Source organism: Oncorhynchus gorbuscha, linkage group LG12, assembly GCF_021184085.1.
Source record: "Oncorhynchus gorbuscha isolate QuinsamMale2020 ecotype Even-year linkage group LG12, OgorEven_v1.0, whole genome shotgun sequence".
Classification (NCBI taxonomy): domain Eukaryota; kingdom Metazoa; phylum Chordata; class Actinopteri; order Salmoniformes; family Salmonidae; genus Oncorhynchus; species Oncorhynchus gorbuscha.
In genome coordinates, this window is record NC_060184.1 from 47,594,283 (window position 1) to 47,613,148 (window position 18,866).

At 42.6% G+C, this 18,866-nt stretch overlaps 1 protein-coding gene across 2 annotated transcripts in view; it reads left to right on the plus strand.

Moving 5' to 3' along the window:
• The window catches only part of LOC123991082 (tyrosine-protein kinase Yes), a 59,035-nt gene that overhangs the window by 32,302 nt on the left and 7,867 nt on the right, over positions 1–18,866 (plus strand). For both annotated transcript variants that reach the window (XM_046292268.1, XM_046292269.1), the window contains exons 3-10: positions 1,457–1,556; positions 2,042–2,140; positions 3,202–3,305; positions 3,663–3,812; positions 6,501–6,656; positions 13,554–13,733; positions 15,303–15,379; positions 15,768–15,921. In XM_046292268.1, coding sequence (XP_046148224.1) covers positions 1,457–1,556; positions 2,042–2,140; positions 3,202–3,305; positions 3,663–3,812; positions 6,501–6,656; positions 13,554–13,733; positions 15,303–15,379; positions 15,768–15,921 — 1,020 coding nt within the window. The remainder of the gene's footprint in view (positions 1–1,456; positions 1,557–2,041; positions 2,141–3,201; positions 3,306–3,662; positions 3,813–6,500; positions 6,657–13,553; positions 13,734–15,302; positions 15,380–15,767; positions 15,922–18,866) is intronic.

Sequence of the window (18,866 nt, forward strand, 5' to 3'; positions counted from 1 at the left end):
ACCTGCCATTGTGTTCCAGCCAATTCAAATCCAACGGTCTATCGTCATCTCCCGCTAGATGTCATTCAGTCACGTTGTACACAGGTGCCATTGGCAACAACAAAAAAAATCAGCAACGATTGAAAGAGACATCTTTTTATAGGTCTACCGTCCCAGTGAGCAGGGAGACGAGATTGAGCCCTCCTGTATAGGTGGGATTAGGTTTGTAATCCCCCCCTCCCTGTTGTGTTATCTGGTCTCGGGGTGGTGGCGGGGCTCCATGGCACGTTATGGAGTTCCTCTACCAGTTAATGGGATTAGTGTTGGCAGCTTTGTGTTGTTCAGCGTTGGTTTAGATGAACATGTGCTCCCTGTGAGGTGTGTCATAGGCTGTGTCCGAAATGGCACCCTTATGGGCCCTGGTCAAAAGTAGTGCACTAACAATATATAGGGAGCAGGGTGCCGTTTGGGACGTAGCCGTAGATGGTTATCCACACAATCTGCCTACCTATCTAATCTCTGTCCAGTAAGAAGAATGGCTTACATTGTGTTCTGCATTGACATTACAGCTGTGAGATTAGATGACCTGTGCTATGCTATTATTCATGCTTTGTAATTGTTAGATTGGCACCGAGCTGACGTAAGCATTTCCCCTACGACGCTAAACAAACAACAACCTTGCCGGATGATGAAATCCACTCCCGTCAGAGCAAACAATTTAGTATCCACCCCCCTGACAAATTAATACCTGACATGAATGACAGTCTTTCCCTTTACCCTTCCCAATATATCCATTGCAGACCCGGGATTAAATACTAGAGTGCCAGATGTGCAGTTTTCAACAATTATATTGATTCCATTGCACCAGGAAAGCTCAATTATGCCCATCTTAAGTATTTTCAAATCATTTCCAATAGTATTTCAACCCAGGTCGGATCCAGGGCCAATGGCGTGTCTATGTTGCTTTCCTGACACGTGGCAGTTTTGTTCATATTTTTATACGCTGGACATTTCCATAGAGTAGAATTAACGTCAGGGAGAAAATCGTCAGGGAGCGCGCAGGCTGGAGACCACGGATCTATTGCTCCCCTCCACTCACAACAGTGTCACACTACACATACCAGTCACGTACCACCGCTATGGAAACAGAACGCGCCGCTACAGATCTATGTTCTCTGGCTGACCTCCCCATGGTCCCGTTTATCTTTGCAGCAGAGTTTGTTTCCGTCAATGTCACTGGATGTTAACAGTACCAATCTTGGCACAAAGGTCGCCAGGTATTTATAGAAAGTCTTTGTGTCTTTAGTAGGCTGTTAGTAGCTGTCAGAATGCCGTCATATTCTGACTTTTTCACCACCTGTACTGGTTCTCCACCAAAATGAGTCAACAAATGTATATACTGTCCCATGAATTTCACTTGTGCTTTTTGAATGTTTTACTGAATGTTTACTGTCTGTGTGTGTGTGTGTGTGTTCAGGTGGGGTTACGTTCTTCGTGGCCTTGTACGACTATGAAGCCAGAACTTCGGACGACCTGACGTTCAAAAAAGGGGACCGCTTCCAGATCATCAATAACACGTGAGTTCTTGTGGGCCCCGGCCAAAAGTAGGCCACTATATAGGGAATAGGATGCCATTTGGGATGCAGGCTCCCTCTTTGCACCTGTTCTATACAACTTTCTTCCTACATGTTAAGTAAAGGTTCAATAAAAATCTAATTTTAAAAAAATTAAAAAACATGGATTAGAGTTTTGTTTTCACCCTCTGATCCTGTTTTTTTACATCCAGATCGCTGGAGCCTTTCATTTATTTAACACAGATGTGCCTTAGGTCATAAATACCTCTCTGCTCTAGAATGTAGCCTTGGTTGACTTTGTTCAATTCAAATATAATGCAGTGCTGCGTGCCATAATATAGCTATAGAACACATGCATAAAAGACAGCATGTACAAGACATAACCAGACTTCCGTTACTAGGAGCCGTGTGTGCTGGAGTGTGCAGACATAGTAGTGACACTAGATCTGGATGATTCTCTCTTTCGCTCTGTGTTTTTCTCCCTACAGAGAAGGGGACTGGTGGGAGGCGCGCTCCATCAACACAGGGAAGAAAGGATACATTCCCAGTAACTATGTGGCTCCAGCTGACTCCATCCAGGCTGAAGAGTAAGGCCCTTGTTTATCCTCTCACCTAACCTAACCTGATTAGGACCTTCCACTGACACAACAGCGCTATCCTAACCACAGCATCATGATCATGCATCACATGCCTCTCACTGGAAGCCCATTCACATTAATTTTTATTTTTTATTTTATTTAACCAGGCTAGACAGTTATTTGCAATAACAACCCACTGTACCCCAGGAGGCTAACTGCCTTGTTCAGGGGCAGAATGACAGATTTTTACCTTGTCAGCTCGGCGATTCGATCCAGCAACCTTTCGGTTACTGACCCAATGCTCTAACCACTAGGCTACCTGCCGCCCCCAAACTAGAATAGCTCATAGCTTCTTCTGCTCTCCTGAGGCCATATGTATCAAGCGTCTCAGAATAGGAGTGCTGATCAGGTTCCTCCTGTCCATGTAATCTTATTCATAGCGATCTACAGATGTAGGATCTTAATTAGACCAAGACAACTTTCCTGCAATTTTGAGGTTTAAAAAGACTTCTGAAGTTTCCACTTTGACATTTCAGACTTAATTTTCATAATGTATCAACCCCCACCAAAAAATGTCCATTAATTCGCATGACTTGTTGCTGCAGGATTATTTTCCTGCTGTAGAAAACGGTCTCAAATTTAAAACGGGCTCTAAATCAGCACTCCTACGCCTGAGACACTTGATCCATGTGTCCCCAGGGGGTTTCATCTACCATCTCGTGTTGGATGTAAGCCTAGAGGTTTATGATCGTTTATCAAGGAAATAGAATGTAATCCTGTTTGTTCGATGACCCCTGACGGACTCAAATAATTCTCTATTTCCTCTCATTGTGTATTTCAAGTTTGACTTTTCCAAACAGGGAAATGATCCTTACGAGTATTGAGTCAAATAGAGTTAATAATAACATAAGCCGGTATTCATGTTAATGTGTGTCCTCATAAGAATAGTTGATGTGCTAGTTCTGGAGCGCAGTAAATACCTGGAATGGCTGGGGTTTCTCAAGGACAGATTTGGGAAAGGCTCATTTTTACAAAGGCTCAACTCATTCTAAGTCTGTGTTCTTCCTCAGGTGGTACTTTGGTAAAATGGGCCGTAAAGATGCCGAGCGGCTGCTGTTGAATCCAGGCAACAACCGAGGCACCTTCCTGGTGCGAGAAAGTGAAACCACTAAAGGTGATGATTATTAACGTGGAAAACGTGCATGGACTGCATCTCAAGTAACACGCTATTCCCCATGTAGTGCACTACTTTTGAGGGTTCATATTCATAAAGTGACTCAGAATATGGGTGTGCTGATCTAGGATCAGATTCTCCCCGCCCAGAATAATCTGATTCATTGTGATCTAAAAGGTGAATCTGATCTTAAATCAGCACTTGAGCTCATATGGTGCCCTAAGTAGTGCACTATATGGAGAATAGGGAGTCATGTAAAACATAGCCAGTGACACTCTCATTTACATGAATAGATAAAGCCTAGATCTTAATACTGTTGGTTGGATGGACGAAGAATCTGGTCATTGTCTCCTCCAGGTGCCTACTCCCTGTCCATACGAGACTGGGACGATGCCAAAGGCGACAATGTGAAACACTACAAGATCCGCAAACTTGACAACGGGGGTTACTACATCACCACACGCGCCCAGTTTGACACACTGCAGAAACTGGTCAAACACTACACAGGTAGGTCTTGTAGCTCTTTTTCATAGGATCTCTCTCTCTCTCTCTCTCTCTAAGCCACTCACTCACCTCTCTTCTCTAACACTTTCTGACAGACCTGCAACCCTCCAAATGTAACCTTGCTGAGCGTGAGACGCTCCTATTCATTTCAATGAAACCTGGGTGGAAGCAGCACGGCTCCGCGTGAGGCTTGCTCTGCTCATCGTAAAATTACACTGGTTCTATTTTGAAGAGTATGATGTGCAGCTCACACACAAGAACACTTAATAAAGTGGCTTGCGTTCTGTTCACGCCGGCAAAAGTTGACGCGTCCAGTGTGTTACCTAAAAAACAACTGTTTTCCCAACAACCGAGTGAAGCTCCCCAGTAACTTTCTCATTCACAGCTTCCCTCCCTTCTCCAAGAGCAGAGCAGTTCCTGATCTAAAATTCACTCTCTTTTACCACAGTCTCTCTCTGTCCCTTTCTGTGCTTCGGTAATACCTGGCTTACCTGTAATTCTCCCGGTGATTTCTCCAGCTAGAGGAATGGTATTCAGATTGAATATTTAATGGATACCTTCCTCAAGTGCTTCTCTTGCCGCTAAAGGAGAGAGGTTAAAGAGCTCTGGGAGAGCCCACTTTACGGCTTGGTTTCAAAATGCACCAGAGAAGAGTAGATTATGTCCCGAATGGAACACTGTTCACTACATAGTGCATTACTTTTGACCTTAGCCCTATGGGACCAGGGCGAAACGTAATGCACTACAGTGGGGCAAAAGTATTTAGTCAGCCACCAATTGTGCAAGTTCTCCCACTTAAAAAGATGAGAGAGGCCTGTAATTTTCATCATAGGTACACTTGAACTATGACAGACAAAATGAGGAAAAGAAATCCAGAATATCACATTGTAGGATTTGTAATGAATTTATTTGCAAATGATGATGGAAAATAAGTATTTGGTCAACTAACAAAAGTGTACCTCAATACTTTGTTATATACCCTTTGTTGGCAATGACAGAGGTCAAACGTTTTCTGTAAGTCTTCACAAGGTTTTCACACACTGTTGCTGGTATTTTGGCCCATTCCTCAATGCAGATCTCCTCGAGCATTGATATTTTGGGGCTGTTGCTGGGCAACACGGACTTTCAACTCCCTCCAAATATTTTCTATGGGGTTGAGATCTGGAGACTGGCTAGGCCTCTCCAGGACCTTGAAATGCTTCTTACGAAGCCACTCCTTCCTTGCCCGGGCGGTGTGTTTGGGATCATTGTCATACTGAAAGACCCAGCCACGTTTCATCTTCAATGCCCTTGCTGATGGAAGGAGGTTTTCACTCAAAATCTCACGATACATGGCCCCATTCATTCTTTCCTTTACATGGATCAGTTGTCCTGGTCCCTTTGCAGAAAAACAGCCCCAAAGCATGATGTTTCCACCCCCATGCTTCACAGTAGGTATGGTGTTCTTTGGATGCAACTCAGCATTCTTTGTCCTCCAAACACGACGAGTTGAGTTTTTACCAAAAAGTTATATTTTGGTTTCATCTGACCATATGACATTCTCCCAATCTTCTTCTGGATCATCCAAATGCTCTCTAGCACACTTCAGACGGGCCTGGACATGTACTGGCTTAAGCAGGGGGACACATCTGGCACTGCAGGATTTGAGTCCCTGGCGGCGTAGTGTGTTACTGATGGTAGGCTTTGTTACTTTGGTCCCAGCTCTCTGCAGGTCATTCACTAGGTCCCCCCATGTGGTTCTGGGATTTTTGCTCATCGTTCTTGTGATCATTTTGACCCCACGGGGTGAGATCTTGCGTGGAGCCCCAGATCGAGGGAGATTATCAGTGGTCTTGTCTTCCATTTCCTAATAATTGCTCCCACAGTTGATTTCTTCAAACCAAGCTGCTTACCTATTGCAGATTCAGTCTTCCCAGCCTGGTGCAGGTCTACAATTTTGTTTCTGGTGTCCTTTGACAGCTCTTTGGTCTTGGCCATAGTGGACTGTTTGAGGTTGTGGACAGGTGTGGTTGTGGACAGGTGTATTTTATACTGATAACAAGTTCAAACAGGTGCCATTAATACAGGTAACGAGTGGAGGACAGAGGAGCCTCTTAAAGAAGAAGTTACAGGTCTGTAAGAGCCAGAAATCTTGCTTGTTTGTAGGTGACCAAATACTTATTTTCCACCATCATTTGCATAAATTGCAATAAATGAATTGCATAAATTCATTAGAAATCCTACATTGTGATATTCTGGATTTCTTTTCCTCATTTTGTCTGTCATAGTTCAAGTGTACCTATGATGACAATTACAGGCCTCTCTCATCTTTTTAAGTGGGAGAACTTGCACAATTGGTGTCTGACTAAATACTTTTTTTGCCCCACTGTATGTAGGGAATAGTGTGGGACATAATCTACTTTTCTCTGGTGCATTTTGAAACCAGCAGGTCCAAGCCGTGTTAAACCATCCTCTTCTCATTCATATTTTAGCTGTGTAATTATAGGCTGAATTTAGCCGTATCGCATGGCGTACGGAAACACTTGAAGTAATGTGTGAAATGTCCCATTTTTAAGCTACGTTCAGTTTTCCTTGTATATTAGTAACTCCTGTGACTCGTAAAAATATTGACCATGGTATTTATGTGTGTGGGTGTGTGCGTGCGTGCATCTGTGTGTGTGTATATGTGTGTGTGTCTGTCTCCCCGCTCAGAGCATGCAGACGGGCTGTGCCACCGGCTGACCACGGTGTGCCCCACGGTGAAGCCCCAGACTCAGGGCCTGGCCAAGGATGCCTGGGAGATCCCCCGGGAGTCCCTCCGCCTGGAGCTCAAACTGGGCCAGGGCTGCTTCGGAGAGGTCTGGATGGGTGAGACTACCCACACACATACAGACAGACAGAGACACACACACATACTTGACACATAAAATCACCCAGCAGTGCTATTTGTAGAGGTAGCTCAGAGTAATTGTTTAGATTTTGCAACCATTCCCGAACCTGCAACCAAAAATAAGCTACACATGGGCAGTAGACAAACAAGTGACCAAATGATTGTCTCTTCGCATGCAAAATCTGCAGAGCTGTGAGGGTTGTATCCCCCATATATATGGCATTCTATTGGTTGTAAGAATTCTGTTTAATAATTTAAATTGGAAAAACTCTACGTTTTGAACCCGGCGTCGTTTTGTATATCAATTCATAAACCATGTGAATGGAATTGGTTTATCAAAAATCTCCTCCAAACTACTTTTCAACCAGTATGGTGCATCTGTCAATTGTTTGGTCCTAAAATGAACCTGGGATACTTTTTTTATCTATCACAATTTTCTATAGCCAACTTTGGTCTTTAATGCAAGGCTAACAGACAAGTTCCTTACCTTCTCACATATCCACTTGTGTCATACATTTTTGCAGTAATGCTGCAATCAGTTGGTTGTAATTTTGGGAAAAGCAGACATTTCCATGTATTTTTGTTAATTGCATGTGTGACATAACTCCACCAGTCCTATTTATGATATAATTCACAAAGATCATATTTATTTATTTTCATAAATAATGTTTTTTCATCAATTAGTATATTTGAGTTAAACCATAGTATTTGTTCTGTATTTTATAGTGGATTAAACTGAAATTGCAACCAACCAACTGTTCCTAGGCTGTCATTGTAAATAACCATTTGTTCTTAACTGACTTGCTAGTTAAATAAAGGTTAAAATGTATATAAATATTTATTTCAATAAAGGGGAAAGGGACATTCTTAAACATTCTTAGAGAACCAGTTCAGATTTAAGTATAGTTTTTGTGTGATTGAAGCCTTTAGTGATAGTTCCGATGCTTTAATATCTAATCATTTCTGCCCTCGGAATTAATATTCATGATGTAAAAAGGCCTGTTTAATTTTGTCTCGCTTCTATTCCAAATAAAGTGAATATTTTTTGCTCATTTAATTAATAAAAAAACTTTTAGGTGTAGGCAGGGCCATAAGTAAATAGGTAAACTGGGATATGACTGAATAATTAATCAGGGTGCACATCATTATTCAGTATTAATCCAGAGAGGTTAGAAAAATGATCTAGCTCCTGTCAAGTTGTGCAGGGATCCAAATCAGCGTACAATGACACCTTTGTTTTTAAGCCCTGGATTTCTAGCCCCTCAATATTGTTGTCGGATCTGACTTTAATAGCTAACATTTCGATGGCCATAATAAATAGATATGCCGATAGTGGACAACCTTGTTTTACTCCTCTTGACAATTTATTACTTTCTGAGAAGTAGCCATTATTTACTATTTTACATCTGGGGTTACTGTACATAACTTTAACCCATTTTATAAGAGATTCTCCTAAATTAACATAGTCCAGGCATTTATATATACATTTCGGGCGTACTTTATCAAAGGCCTTTTCAAAGTTAGCTATGAATACCAGGCCTGGTTTCCCTGATTTTTGTTGTTATAGTGTTCTATTGTTTCCAGTACGTATCTTATATTATCTCCAATGTATTGTCCATATAAAAACCTGTTGTAAATGACTATTGTATCTGGAAATGGCAGATTTGTTTATTTTTATGGAATACCTACATAGGCGTACAGAGGCCCATTATCAGCAACTATTACATTTTACATTTACATTTAAGTCATTTAGCAGACGCTCTTATCCAGAGCGACTTACAAATTGGTGCATTCACCTTATGACATCACTATCAGTTCTGTGTTCCAATGACACGTTGTGTTAGCTAATCCAAGTTTAGCATTTTAAAAGGTTAATTGATCATTAGAAATCCCTTTTGCGATTATGTTAGCACAGCTGAAAACTGTTGTTCTGATTTAAAGAAGCAATAAAACTGTCCTTCTTTAGACTAGTTGAGTATCTGGAATAACATTCGATTACAGGCTCAAAATGACCAGAAACAATTAACTTTCTTCTGAAACTCATCAGTCTATTTTTGTTCTGAGAAACGAAGGCTATTGCATGCGAGAAATTGTCAAGAAACTTCAGATCTTGTTCAACGCTGTGTACTACTCCTTTCATAGAACAGCACAAACGGGCTCTAACCAGAATAGAATAGAAGGAGAAGTGGGAGGCCCCGGTGCACAACTGAGCAGGAGGACAAGTACAATAGAGTGTCTAGTTTTAAAATCAGACGCCTCACAAGTCCTCAACTGGCAGCTTTATTAAATAGTCCCACAAAACACCAGTCTCAACGTCAACAGATAAGAGGCGTCTCCGGGATGCTGGCCTTCTAGGCAGAGTTGCAAAGAAAAAGTCATATCTCAGACTGGCCAATAAAAATAGAAGAATAAGATGTTCAAAATAACACAGACACTGGACAAAGGAAGATTGAAAAAAATTGTTATGAACAGACAACTCTTAAGTTTGAGGAGTTTGGATCACAAAGAAGAACATTTGTGAGAGACCGAAAAAATGAAAAGACGCTGGAGGAGTGCTTGACACAATCTGTTGTAAAGACGACTAGCTTTATTGAGCCTCTGCCATGTATATCTCACTCGGTCTGGATATTTAAGCCTCCATATATCCACTAGTTCCAATATACTGATAATATTAGTAATTTCCTTAAGTGTGAGGGTGATAGTTTGCAGTGTGATTTCCTTTATGTTCCATTGAGTTACACTATATATACAAAAGAATGTGGACACCCCTTCAAATTAGTGGATTTGGCTATTTCAGCCACACCCATTGCTGACAAATTTATAAAAACGAGCACACAGCTGTGCAATCTCAATAGACAAACATTGGTAGTAGAACGGCCTTACAGAAAAGCTCAGGGACTTTAACATGGTACCGTCATAGGATTACACCTTTCCAACAAGTCAGTTCTTCAAAATGCTGCCCTGCTAGAGCTGCTCCGGTCAACTGTAAATGCTGTTATTTTGTGGTGAAAACTTCAAGGTGCAATAAGGCTTAGCCGCGAAGCGGTAGGCCACACAAGTTCACAGAACGGACCAGAGAGTGCTGAAGCATGTCGTGCGTACAAATTGTCTGTCCTCAGTTGTGAAACACCCTACTGAGTTCCAAACTGCCTCTGGAAGCAATGTCAGCACAATAACTGTTTGTCGGAAGCTTCATAAAATAGGTTTCCATGGCCTAGCAGGCGGCTGCTCAAGGCTAACTAACACTGAGTGGCTGCTGCCAACACACTGTCATTGACACTGACCCAACTCCAGCCATTTTAATAATGGGAATTGATGGGAAATGATGTAAATATATCACTAGCCACTTTAAACAATGCTACCTTATATAATGTTACTTACCCTACATTATTCATCTCATATGCATATGTATATACTGTACTCTACATCATCGACTGCATCCTTATGTAACACATGTATCACTAGCCACTTTAACTATGCCACTTTGTTTACTTTGTCTACACACTCATCTCATATGTATATACTGTACTCGATACCATCTACTGTATGCTGCTCTGTACCATCACTCATTCATATATCCTTATGTACATGTTCCTTATCCCCTTACACTGTGTATAAGACAGTAGTTTTGGAATTGTTAGTTAGACTACTTGTTGGTTATCACTGCATTGTCGGAACTAGAAGCACAAGCATTTCGCTACACTCGCATTAACATCTGCTAACCATGTGTATGTGACAAATACAATTTGATTTGATTTGATTTGAAGATCACCATGCACAATGCCAAGCGTTGGCCGGAGTGGTGTAAAGCTCACTGCCATTTGACTCTGGAGCAGTGGAAACATGTTCTCTGGAGTGATGAATCACGCTTCATCATCTGGCAGTCCGACAGACAAATCTGTGTTTGGCGGATGCCAGGAAAACGCTACCTGCCGAATGCACAGTGCTAACTGTGAAGTTTAGTGGAGGAGGAATAATGATCTGGGGCTGTTTTTCATGGTTCAGGCTAGGCCCCTTAGTGAAGGGAAATCGTTGTCTAGATAGGTGTGGAGGAACTTGACTGTCATTAACAGAGCCCTGACCTCAACCCCATCGAACACTGTTGGGATGAATTGGAAAGCCGACTGTCTAACCAGGTCTAATCGCTCAACATTAGTTCCGACCTCACTCTTGTGGCTGATTGTAAGCAAGTCCCTGCAGCAATGTTCCAAAATGTAGTATATTTCGCCCCCATGTACACATGGATCTTAGGGTATTTAAGAGATAGGGGCCCATCCTTTAAAAAGAGCACAAGGTGACACCTACAGTACAGATCCAGATTCTCAGCCAACGTAATTTCGAACACATTCGCCTTGTTTGTACCCCTTCCCAACTCGAGAGAATACTTTGTGTGAATGCATATACAGTTTGGCTGTTTAAGAAGGCATGCTAAATTGAGCATGAATGGGAAGATTTAATTAACCAATATCTAGTCCAAGCTGATGGAGCTCGCATATCCCCTTTCCCCCAACACCCACACAAGTGTCCCCATTTGTGACCTATCTTCCGAAGCACCTCTGTGCAGTCAGACCATTTTATTATTCTGTGCCGCCAGGGCCACAATAATATGCCCCCACTCTGATTGTCCGAGTGCAACTCCCTCCCCATGGGTTACTGCCCTCCCCATGGGTTACTGCAGCCAGTGTTTCCAGCACAGCCATTACCTGGGTGGGGGTACTCCACCGGAATTCCCACCGGCTAGGTGCGAGGTCATCAAGGTTCTCATTAGCAGCTTTGAGAAAATCCCATCTGGGTCTTTGGCTTTTTGACCTACCCTGCCAGGCAGGGTCAGACTCTTGTGGGGGCGGTGCTGCTTTAGTGGATCTCAGACCGCATCCACCTTTCTGTCATGACTGCATAGGCTACTTGGAGCAGGCCTATAAAACGGATAAGGACTAATCCTTAGTGGGTGGGTCACTCAGGTGGGTGTCTAGGATATAGGGTTGGCACTGTTTGATCATGATAGGACAAAAAACAAGTTGGTTAGGACAAAAAACAAGTTGGTTAGGACATCTACTTTGCATGACACAAGTAATTTTTTCCAACAATTGTTTACAGACAGATTATTTGACTTATAATTCACTGTATCACGATTGGAAAATTCCAGAAAATTATGTCATGGCTTTTGAAGCTTCTGATAGGCTAATTGGCATATTTTGAGTCAATTGGAGGTGTACCTGTGGATGTATTTCAAGGCCTACCTTCAAACTCAGTGCCTCTTTGCTTGACATCATGGGAACATTTTTAAAAATCAGGCTCAGGCCTCAGAAAAAAATTGTAGACCTCCACAAGTCTGGTTCATCCTTGGGAGCAATTTCCAAATGCCTGAAGGTACCACGTTCATCTGTACAAACAATAGTACACAAGTATAAACACCATAAGACCATGCAGCTGTCATACCGCTCAGGAAGGAGATGTGTTCTGTCTCCTAAAGATGAACATACATTGGTGCGAAAAGTGCACATCCATCATGACCTTGTGAAGATGCTAGAGGAAACAGGTACAAAAGTATATATCCATAGTAAAACGAGTCCTATATCGACATAATCTGAAGGGCCTCTCAGCAAGGAGGAAGCCTTTGCTCCAAAACCGCCATAAAAAAAGCCAGACTACGGTTTGCAACTGCACATGGGGACAAAGATCGTACTTTTTGGAGAAATTTTTTGGAGAAAAATAGAACTGTTTGGCCATAATGACCATCGTTATGTTTGGAGGAAAAAGGGGGAGGCTTGCAAGCCAAAGATCACCATCCCAACCATTAAACACAGGGGTGGCAGCATCATGTTGTGGGGGTGCTTTGCTGCAGGAAGGGACTGGTGCACTTCACTAAATAGATGGCATCATGAGGACAGAAAATTATGTGGATATATTGAAGCAACATCTCAACACATCAGTCAGGAAGTTAAAGCTTGGTAGCAAATGGATCTTCCAAATGGACAGTGACCCCAAGCATACTTCCAAAGTTGTGGCAAAATGGCTTAAGGACCTCAAATTCAAGGTACAAAGCTCTGACCTCAATCCTATAGAATATTTGTGGGCAGAACTGAAAAGGCGTGTGCGAGCAAGGAGGTCTACAAACCTGATTCAGTTACACGAGCTCTGTCAGGAGGAATGGGCCAAAATTCACCCAACTTATTGTGGGAAGCTTGTGGAAGGCTACCTGAAACGTTTGACCCAAGTTAAACAATTTAAAGGCAATGCTACCAAATACTAATTGAGTGTACATAAACTTCTGACCCACTGGGAATGTGATGAATGAAATAAAAGCTGAAATAAATCATTCTTCTGACATTCTGACATTTCACATTCTCAAAACAAAGTGGTGACCTAACTGACCTAAGACAGGGAATATTTACTAGGATTAAATGTCAGGAATTGTGAAAAATTGAGTTTAAATTTATTTAAGGTGTATGTAAACATCCCACTTCAACTGTATGTTTGTATATCCCATATCTGCGTAAAAGTGAAGACTCGTCTGTCACAGTGGCATCCGCTTCTTCGTGGACTCAAGTCCTTTCAGCTTCAGCTCATAACTTCATGTGTGTTTTCCTCTATGTACCCAAATACACCCCGTTTGTCACATTGTACCTATGACACACTGTGTAACTCTATAAACAGTAGCCATACTATAATATGTCAGAGGTTTGCATCCTAAATGGCGCCCTACTCCATATGTAGTGCACTTCTTTTGACCAGGCTGTGTAGGGAATAGGGTGCCATTTGGTACACATACATAATGTGTACTGTGCTGGAAACGACCATTTGTTTACTCCTGTTTACACTATTGTCTTTCTGGTACAATATGACTCAAACATGACTTTTGTCATTCTATTCAGGCACGTGGAACGGCACCACCAAGGTGGCGATTAAGACCCTGAAGCCAGGCACCATGTCCCCCGAGGCCTTCCTCCAGGAGGCCCAGATCATGAAGAAGCTGAGGCACGACAAGCTGGTGCCCCTCTACGCCGTGGTGTCTGAGGAACCCATCTACATCGTCACTGAGTACATGGCCAAAGGTACACATCGTCGTACGCACGTATAGCAGACGCGTATAAATCACACACACACACATATTATTGTACACACACGCATGTGACATGGAAATCCATCGACGTAGTTACAAAGTACATGACTAAACGCACCCATGATTATGACACACGCATGCATAAAGGCACATACGCATGCGTCGCATAACCGATCTGCATAGGGGCAGTAGTCAGAGGGATTGTTCAACATTGCAGGCGACTGCCGACTGACTGATCTACAAATTACCTTGCATCATAAATAACTACTCCTTATTATTTGTGGATCAGGCAGTCAGTCACATTTTACCCAAAATGCTTCACGTCGGCAACAATGTGGAACAAGCCAACAGACATGGCTAGGTAGCAGGTACACATGTTCATGACACACACAGATGCAGTGACGTGTGTGTGTGTGTGAGACTGGCAGCATGGTGTTGAGATGTAGATCTACGGCTGATCAGATGTGTAATTAAAAAAGGTATAGCTAGAGCCTCTCTCCAGAAGGGTCCTTACACACTCACACACGCCTGGGGCAGGTGATTGGCTGACTGGCTCAGCTGGCGCTTGTTATACATGTGTGATGGAGTTGGAGAACCTGACATGGAATTTAATACAAAGAAAAGAAAGCATGAGATTTGGATGTTAGTTGTTGAATGTCTCCGAAAGATCTTAGGGCGCAGAACTTGTTTGGAATTGGAAGTTTTAAATATTACGCCACAATGCACACGTCACCCTATTAGAAGTATCCCGGACAATTTCCTTAAATATTAAATTTTTTAAGTGTTATGGCCGTTTTAATTAACGTACACTACCGGTTGAAAGTCCTTGGAAATCCCATGTGGGGTTTGGAGGCCCGGAGCAGAGATGTTTAATTGAAAACTGCAGCAGTTTTGTGGCGAGCTTTCATCTTTCTTGACTGCAATGCGTCTCAATGTTTCTTTTTAATTAGTGATTGAACACTAATGACTTATCCCTAAGTGGACTCAGTGATGTGTGTGTGTGTGTGTGTGTGTGTGTGTGTGTGTGTGTGTGTGTGTGTGTGTGTGTGTGTGTGTGTGTGTGTGTGTGTGTGTGTGTGTGTGTGTGTGTGTGTGTGTGTGTGTGTGTGTGTGTGTGTGTGTGTGTGTGTGTGTGTGTGTGTGTGTGTGTGTGTGTGTGTGGGTGTTCTCAATTATATTGCATTGGTGTGTGTGTGTAGACTAGCCAAACTCACAAGGGAGTGTGTGTTTATCCCATTGATGTCCCCTGTGACTCTAATCTTGGTTTCCTCTCACACTGAGGAAATGTTTGTGTCCCAAATGACACCTTATTCCCAATATAGTATACTAGTTTATATAGTGTACCAGTCACCAGGGCCTCATAGGCCTGTGGTCAAAAGTAGTGCACTATATAGGGAATAGGGTGTCACACGCTGCTAGCTTCATCAATACCAAGGGAATATTTAAGATGTCGTATTTAAGAAGCCTTAAGTCACTATTTCTGTGGTGTTTTGTTGCAACATTTACAGCACTCTCTCTCTGGTACAGTAACTGTCATATGTTGCTGATTTTGTAATTGTAGGAAGTTTGCTGGATTTCCTGAAGGAGGGAGATGGTAAATTCCTCAAGCTTCCCTTGCTGGTGGATATGGCCGCACAGGTAAGTCAAAAGTCAGCCTCTCAGTAAACCACCATGTATGATTACGAGTTTCTCGCCCATCAGTTTCTCCACCTAAGGATACGTTTGGCCTCTTTTTGACTACCAGTAGTACATGAAAAAACTATTTCTTCCTTTCTCCATCACAAGATTCCTCCCTCTTGTGTGTATCGATGGGTCCCAGATGGCAACCTATTCCCTATTTAGTGCAATACTTTTACCCAGGGTCCATAGGGCTCTGGTCAAAAGTAGTGCACTATATAGGGATTAGGGTGTCATTTAGAACTTAACCTAAGAAAGGCGGCTCAGCTCTGAGTGGGTCACATCAAATATTAACGTGGGCATCAGTGAGGAAATGGAGTGTTTAAACTATTTTTCTTGTTTTCCTCAGATTGCTGACGGTATGGCTTTCATCGAGAGGATGAACTACATTCACAGGGACCTCCGTGCCGCTAACATCCTGGTCGCGGACAACTTGGTGTGCAAGATCGCCGACTTCGGTCTGGCCAGGCTGATAGAGGACAACGAGTACACAGCTAGGCAAGGTTAGTAGAGCACAGAGTAGGCTTGAGCGGGATACCGTATACCGGGGTATTTGGAAATAGCCACGGGGTGGTTCTTTAATACCATCAATACTAATAATTTTATGTTTTTCAATACATTGTAATATTTGTAGCTATTTTTAAAGTAAATACCTGTAGTCAACTTGTGCAAAGCGTTCTTATTTCACCTGTCACATTATTTTACATTATGAAGCTTACCTAGTTCCCCAGAACAGTTGATCCAGTCACGTGTTTGTTTGTAAATAGCACAACGGGAGAAAGAGGGAGCAGGTGTGTCCAACTGTGTATTGACAGGGGTCGTGTTTTATATTGAAAGTCTTTTATTTATTTTTGGGGGCTTCAATAGAGTGGTCAGGGTAGTTTTCCTTCACAGAAAATACATAAGTGCAACACAGAAAATAGCTTCATTTTCGTCAGATTGACAACACAGGTGCAGCGCTATTTGGCTGGCAGCCACACAACTAAATGAGCTAACAACGAAAAAGCAAATACGATTCATGGCCGTGATGTTTGTCATATTTAGGCCTGTCGTAGAAAGACTGTAGCCAGCTACATGTCCTAATGTTTTGCTTCAAGTTCATCTTGAAAAGCACCAGAGTTAAGTAGCTGCACATCAGTCAGAGCGCGGCCTGCTCATCGAATGCCCGTTAGTGAATTCTCATCCGAGTTTAGAAGTGCCACTTGCGCACAACATTTGTCTGGTGCCGAGCAAGAAATTACAATAAGAAGCATTTTAGATCCGTGTTTACAAAACACAGTAAGATATTTCTTATGCGTTTCATTTTTATTTTTTTTACCTGTGTGAAAACCGCATAATTCTGTGTTAACGTGACCCCTAAGTTTAACTTGCTATCTAAGTAAGTGGCTGAATTATTAAAGTGATGGGGCATCGTGTTGTGCTAGCGTTTGAGAAGTCAAAGCCTTCTGAATGAGTTATTTGTACAGCTGCCCCTGCTATCTTGATTTCCTTGCGCTTTTTTTCGCCACTCTGTTCTTTGTGGTCTCCTCCTCCCCCCTCTTCTCCGAGCAGAGCAGTCGGGCCCATTGCCCTAGTGACTCCACACAGACATAGCTTGTAGACATGCTGCTAGAGAGCCAGTACGGCATGCATTAAAACTTTGTTCATTTGCACAATGTCTCTCGTCCCTGGGATTAAACACCTCCCCCTGCAACTGGTTTCTGGACTTCCTGACGGACCACCCCCAGGTGGTGAGGGTAGGCAACAACATGTCTGCCACACTGATCCCCAACGCTGGGGCCCCTCAGGGTTGTGTACTTAGTCCCCTCCTGTACTCCCTGTTCACCCACAACTGCATGGCCAAACATGACTCCAACACATTAAGTTTGCTGCCGACACATAGGGAGGAGGTCAGAGAACTGGCAGTGTGGTGCCATGACAACAACCTCTCCCTCAATGTGAGCAAGACAAAGGAGCTGATCGTGGACTACAGGAAAAGGTGGGCCAAACAGGACCCCATGAACATCAACGGAACTGTTGTGGAGCGGGTCAAGAGTTTCAAGTTCCTTGGTGTCCACATCACCAACAAACTTTCATGGTCCAAACACACCAAGACAGTCGTGAAGAGGGCACAACAAAACCTTTTCCCTCTCAGGAGACTGAAAGGTTTGGCATGGGCCAGATCCTCAAAATGTTCTATAGCTGCACCATCGAAAGCATCAACGCCTGGTATGGCACCTGCTCGGCACCTGACCGTAAGCTACTACAGAGGGTAGTGCATACGGCCCAGTACAGGCTTGGGGCCAAGCTTCCTGCAATCCGGGACCTATATAGTAGGCAGTCTCAGAGGAAAGCCCATAAAATTGTCAGACTCCAGTCACCCAAGTCATAGACTGTTTTCTCTGCTACCGCATGGCAAGAGGTACCCGGAGCACGAAGTCTAGGACTAAAAGGCTCCTCAACAGCTTCTACCCCCAAGCCATAAGATTGCTTAACAATTAATCAAATGGTCACCGGACTTGTACGTTGACCCCCCCCCAAGGTCTACAACTTGTTGTATTCCGCCCATGTGACAAATAAAGTTTAGGTAGCTCCTACCCACAGTGCCTCCCCCGGAAAGTATTCAGACTCCTTGACATTTTTAAATCATGTATTAAATCATCCACCTATACACAATACCCCATAATGACAAAGCAAAAACAGGTTTAACGATATCACATGCTGCCACCACCATGCTTCACCATAGGGATGGTGCCAGGTTTCCTTCAGACGTGGCGCTTGGCATTCAGGCCAAAGAGTTTAATCTTGGTTTCATCTGGTCTGGGAGTCTTTAGGTGCCTTTTGGCAAACTCCAAGTGGGCAAATTTTGTTAGCATTCTGGTAATAGATGCCCAATTGTCTTTTTTTAATCAAATATATATATGTATTATAATATGAGAAGGGAACAACATTCCCACCTCTTTCATTGTCAATAATAAACATTTCTTGATGAAGAATGCTGAAAATGCTGTGATTGAAGAAAGATTGTTCAGAGATTAAATTACATTTAAATAATTATAATTTCTACACATTTTCTACCTGGTTTAAGTCGTTTAAGTTCAGACAAGTATTTTTCCATTAATAAAATATATATACAGTGTATATACAGTGGGACAAAAAAGTATTTAGTCAGCCACCAATTGTGCAAGTTCTCCCACTTAAAAAGATGAGAGGCCTGTAATTTTCATCATAGGTACACTTCAACTATGACAGGGAAAATGAGAATAATAATCCAGAAATTCACATTGTAGGATTTTAATGAATTTATTTGCAAATTATGGTGGAAAATAAGTATTTGGTAACCTACAAACAAGCAAGATTTCTTGCTCTCACAGACCTGTAACTTCTTCTTTAAGAGGCTCCTCTGTCCTCCACTCGTTACCTGTATTAATGGCACCTGTTTGAACTTGTTATCAGTATAAAAGACACC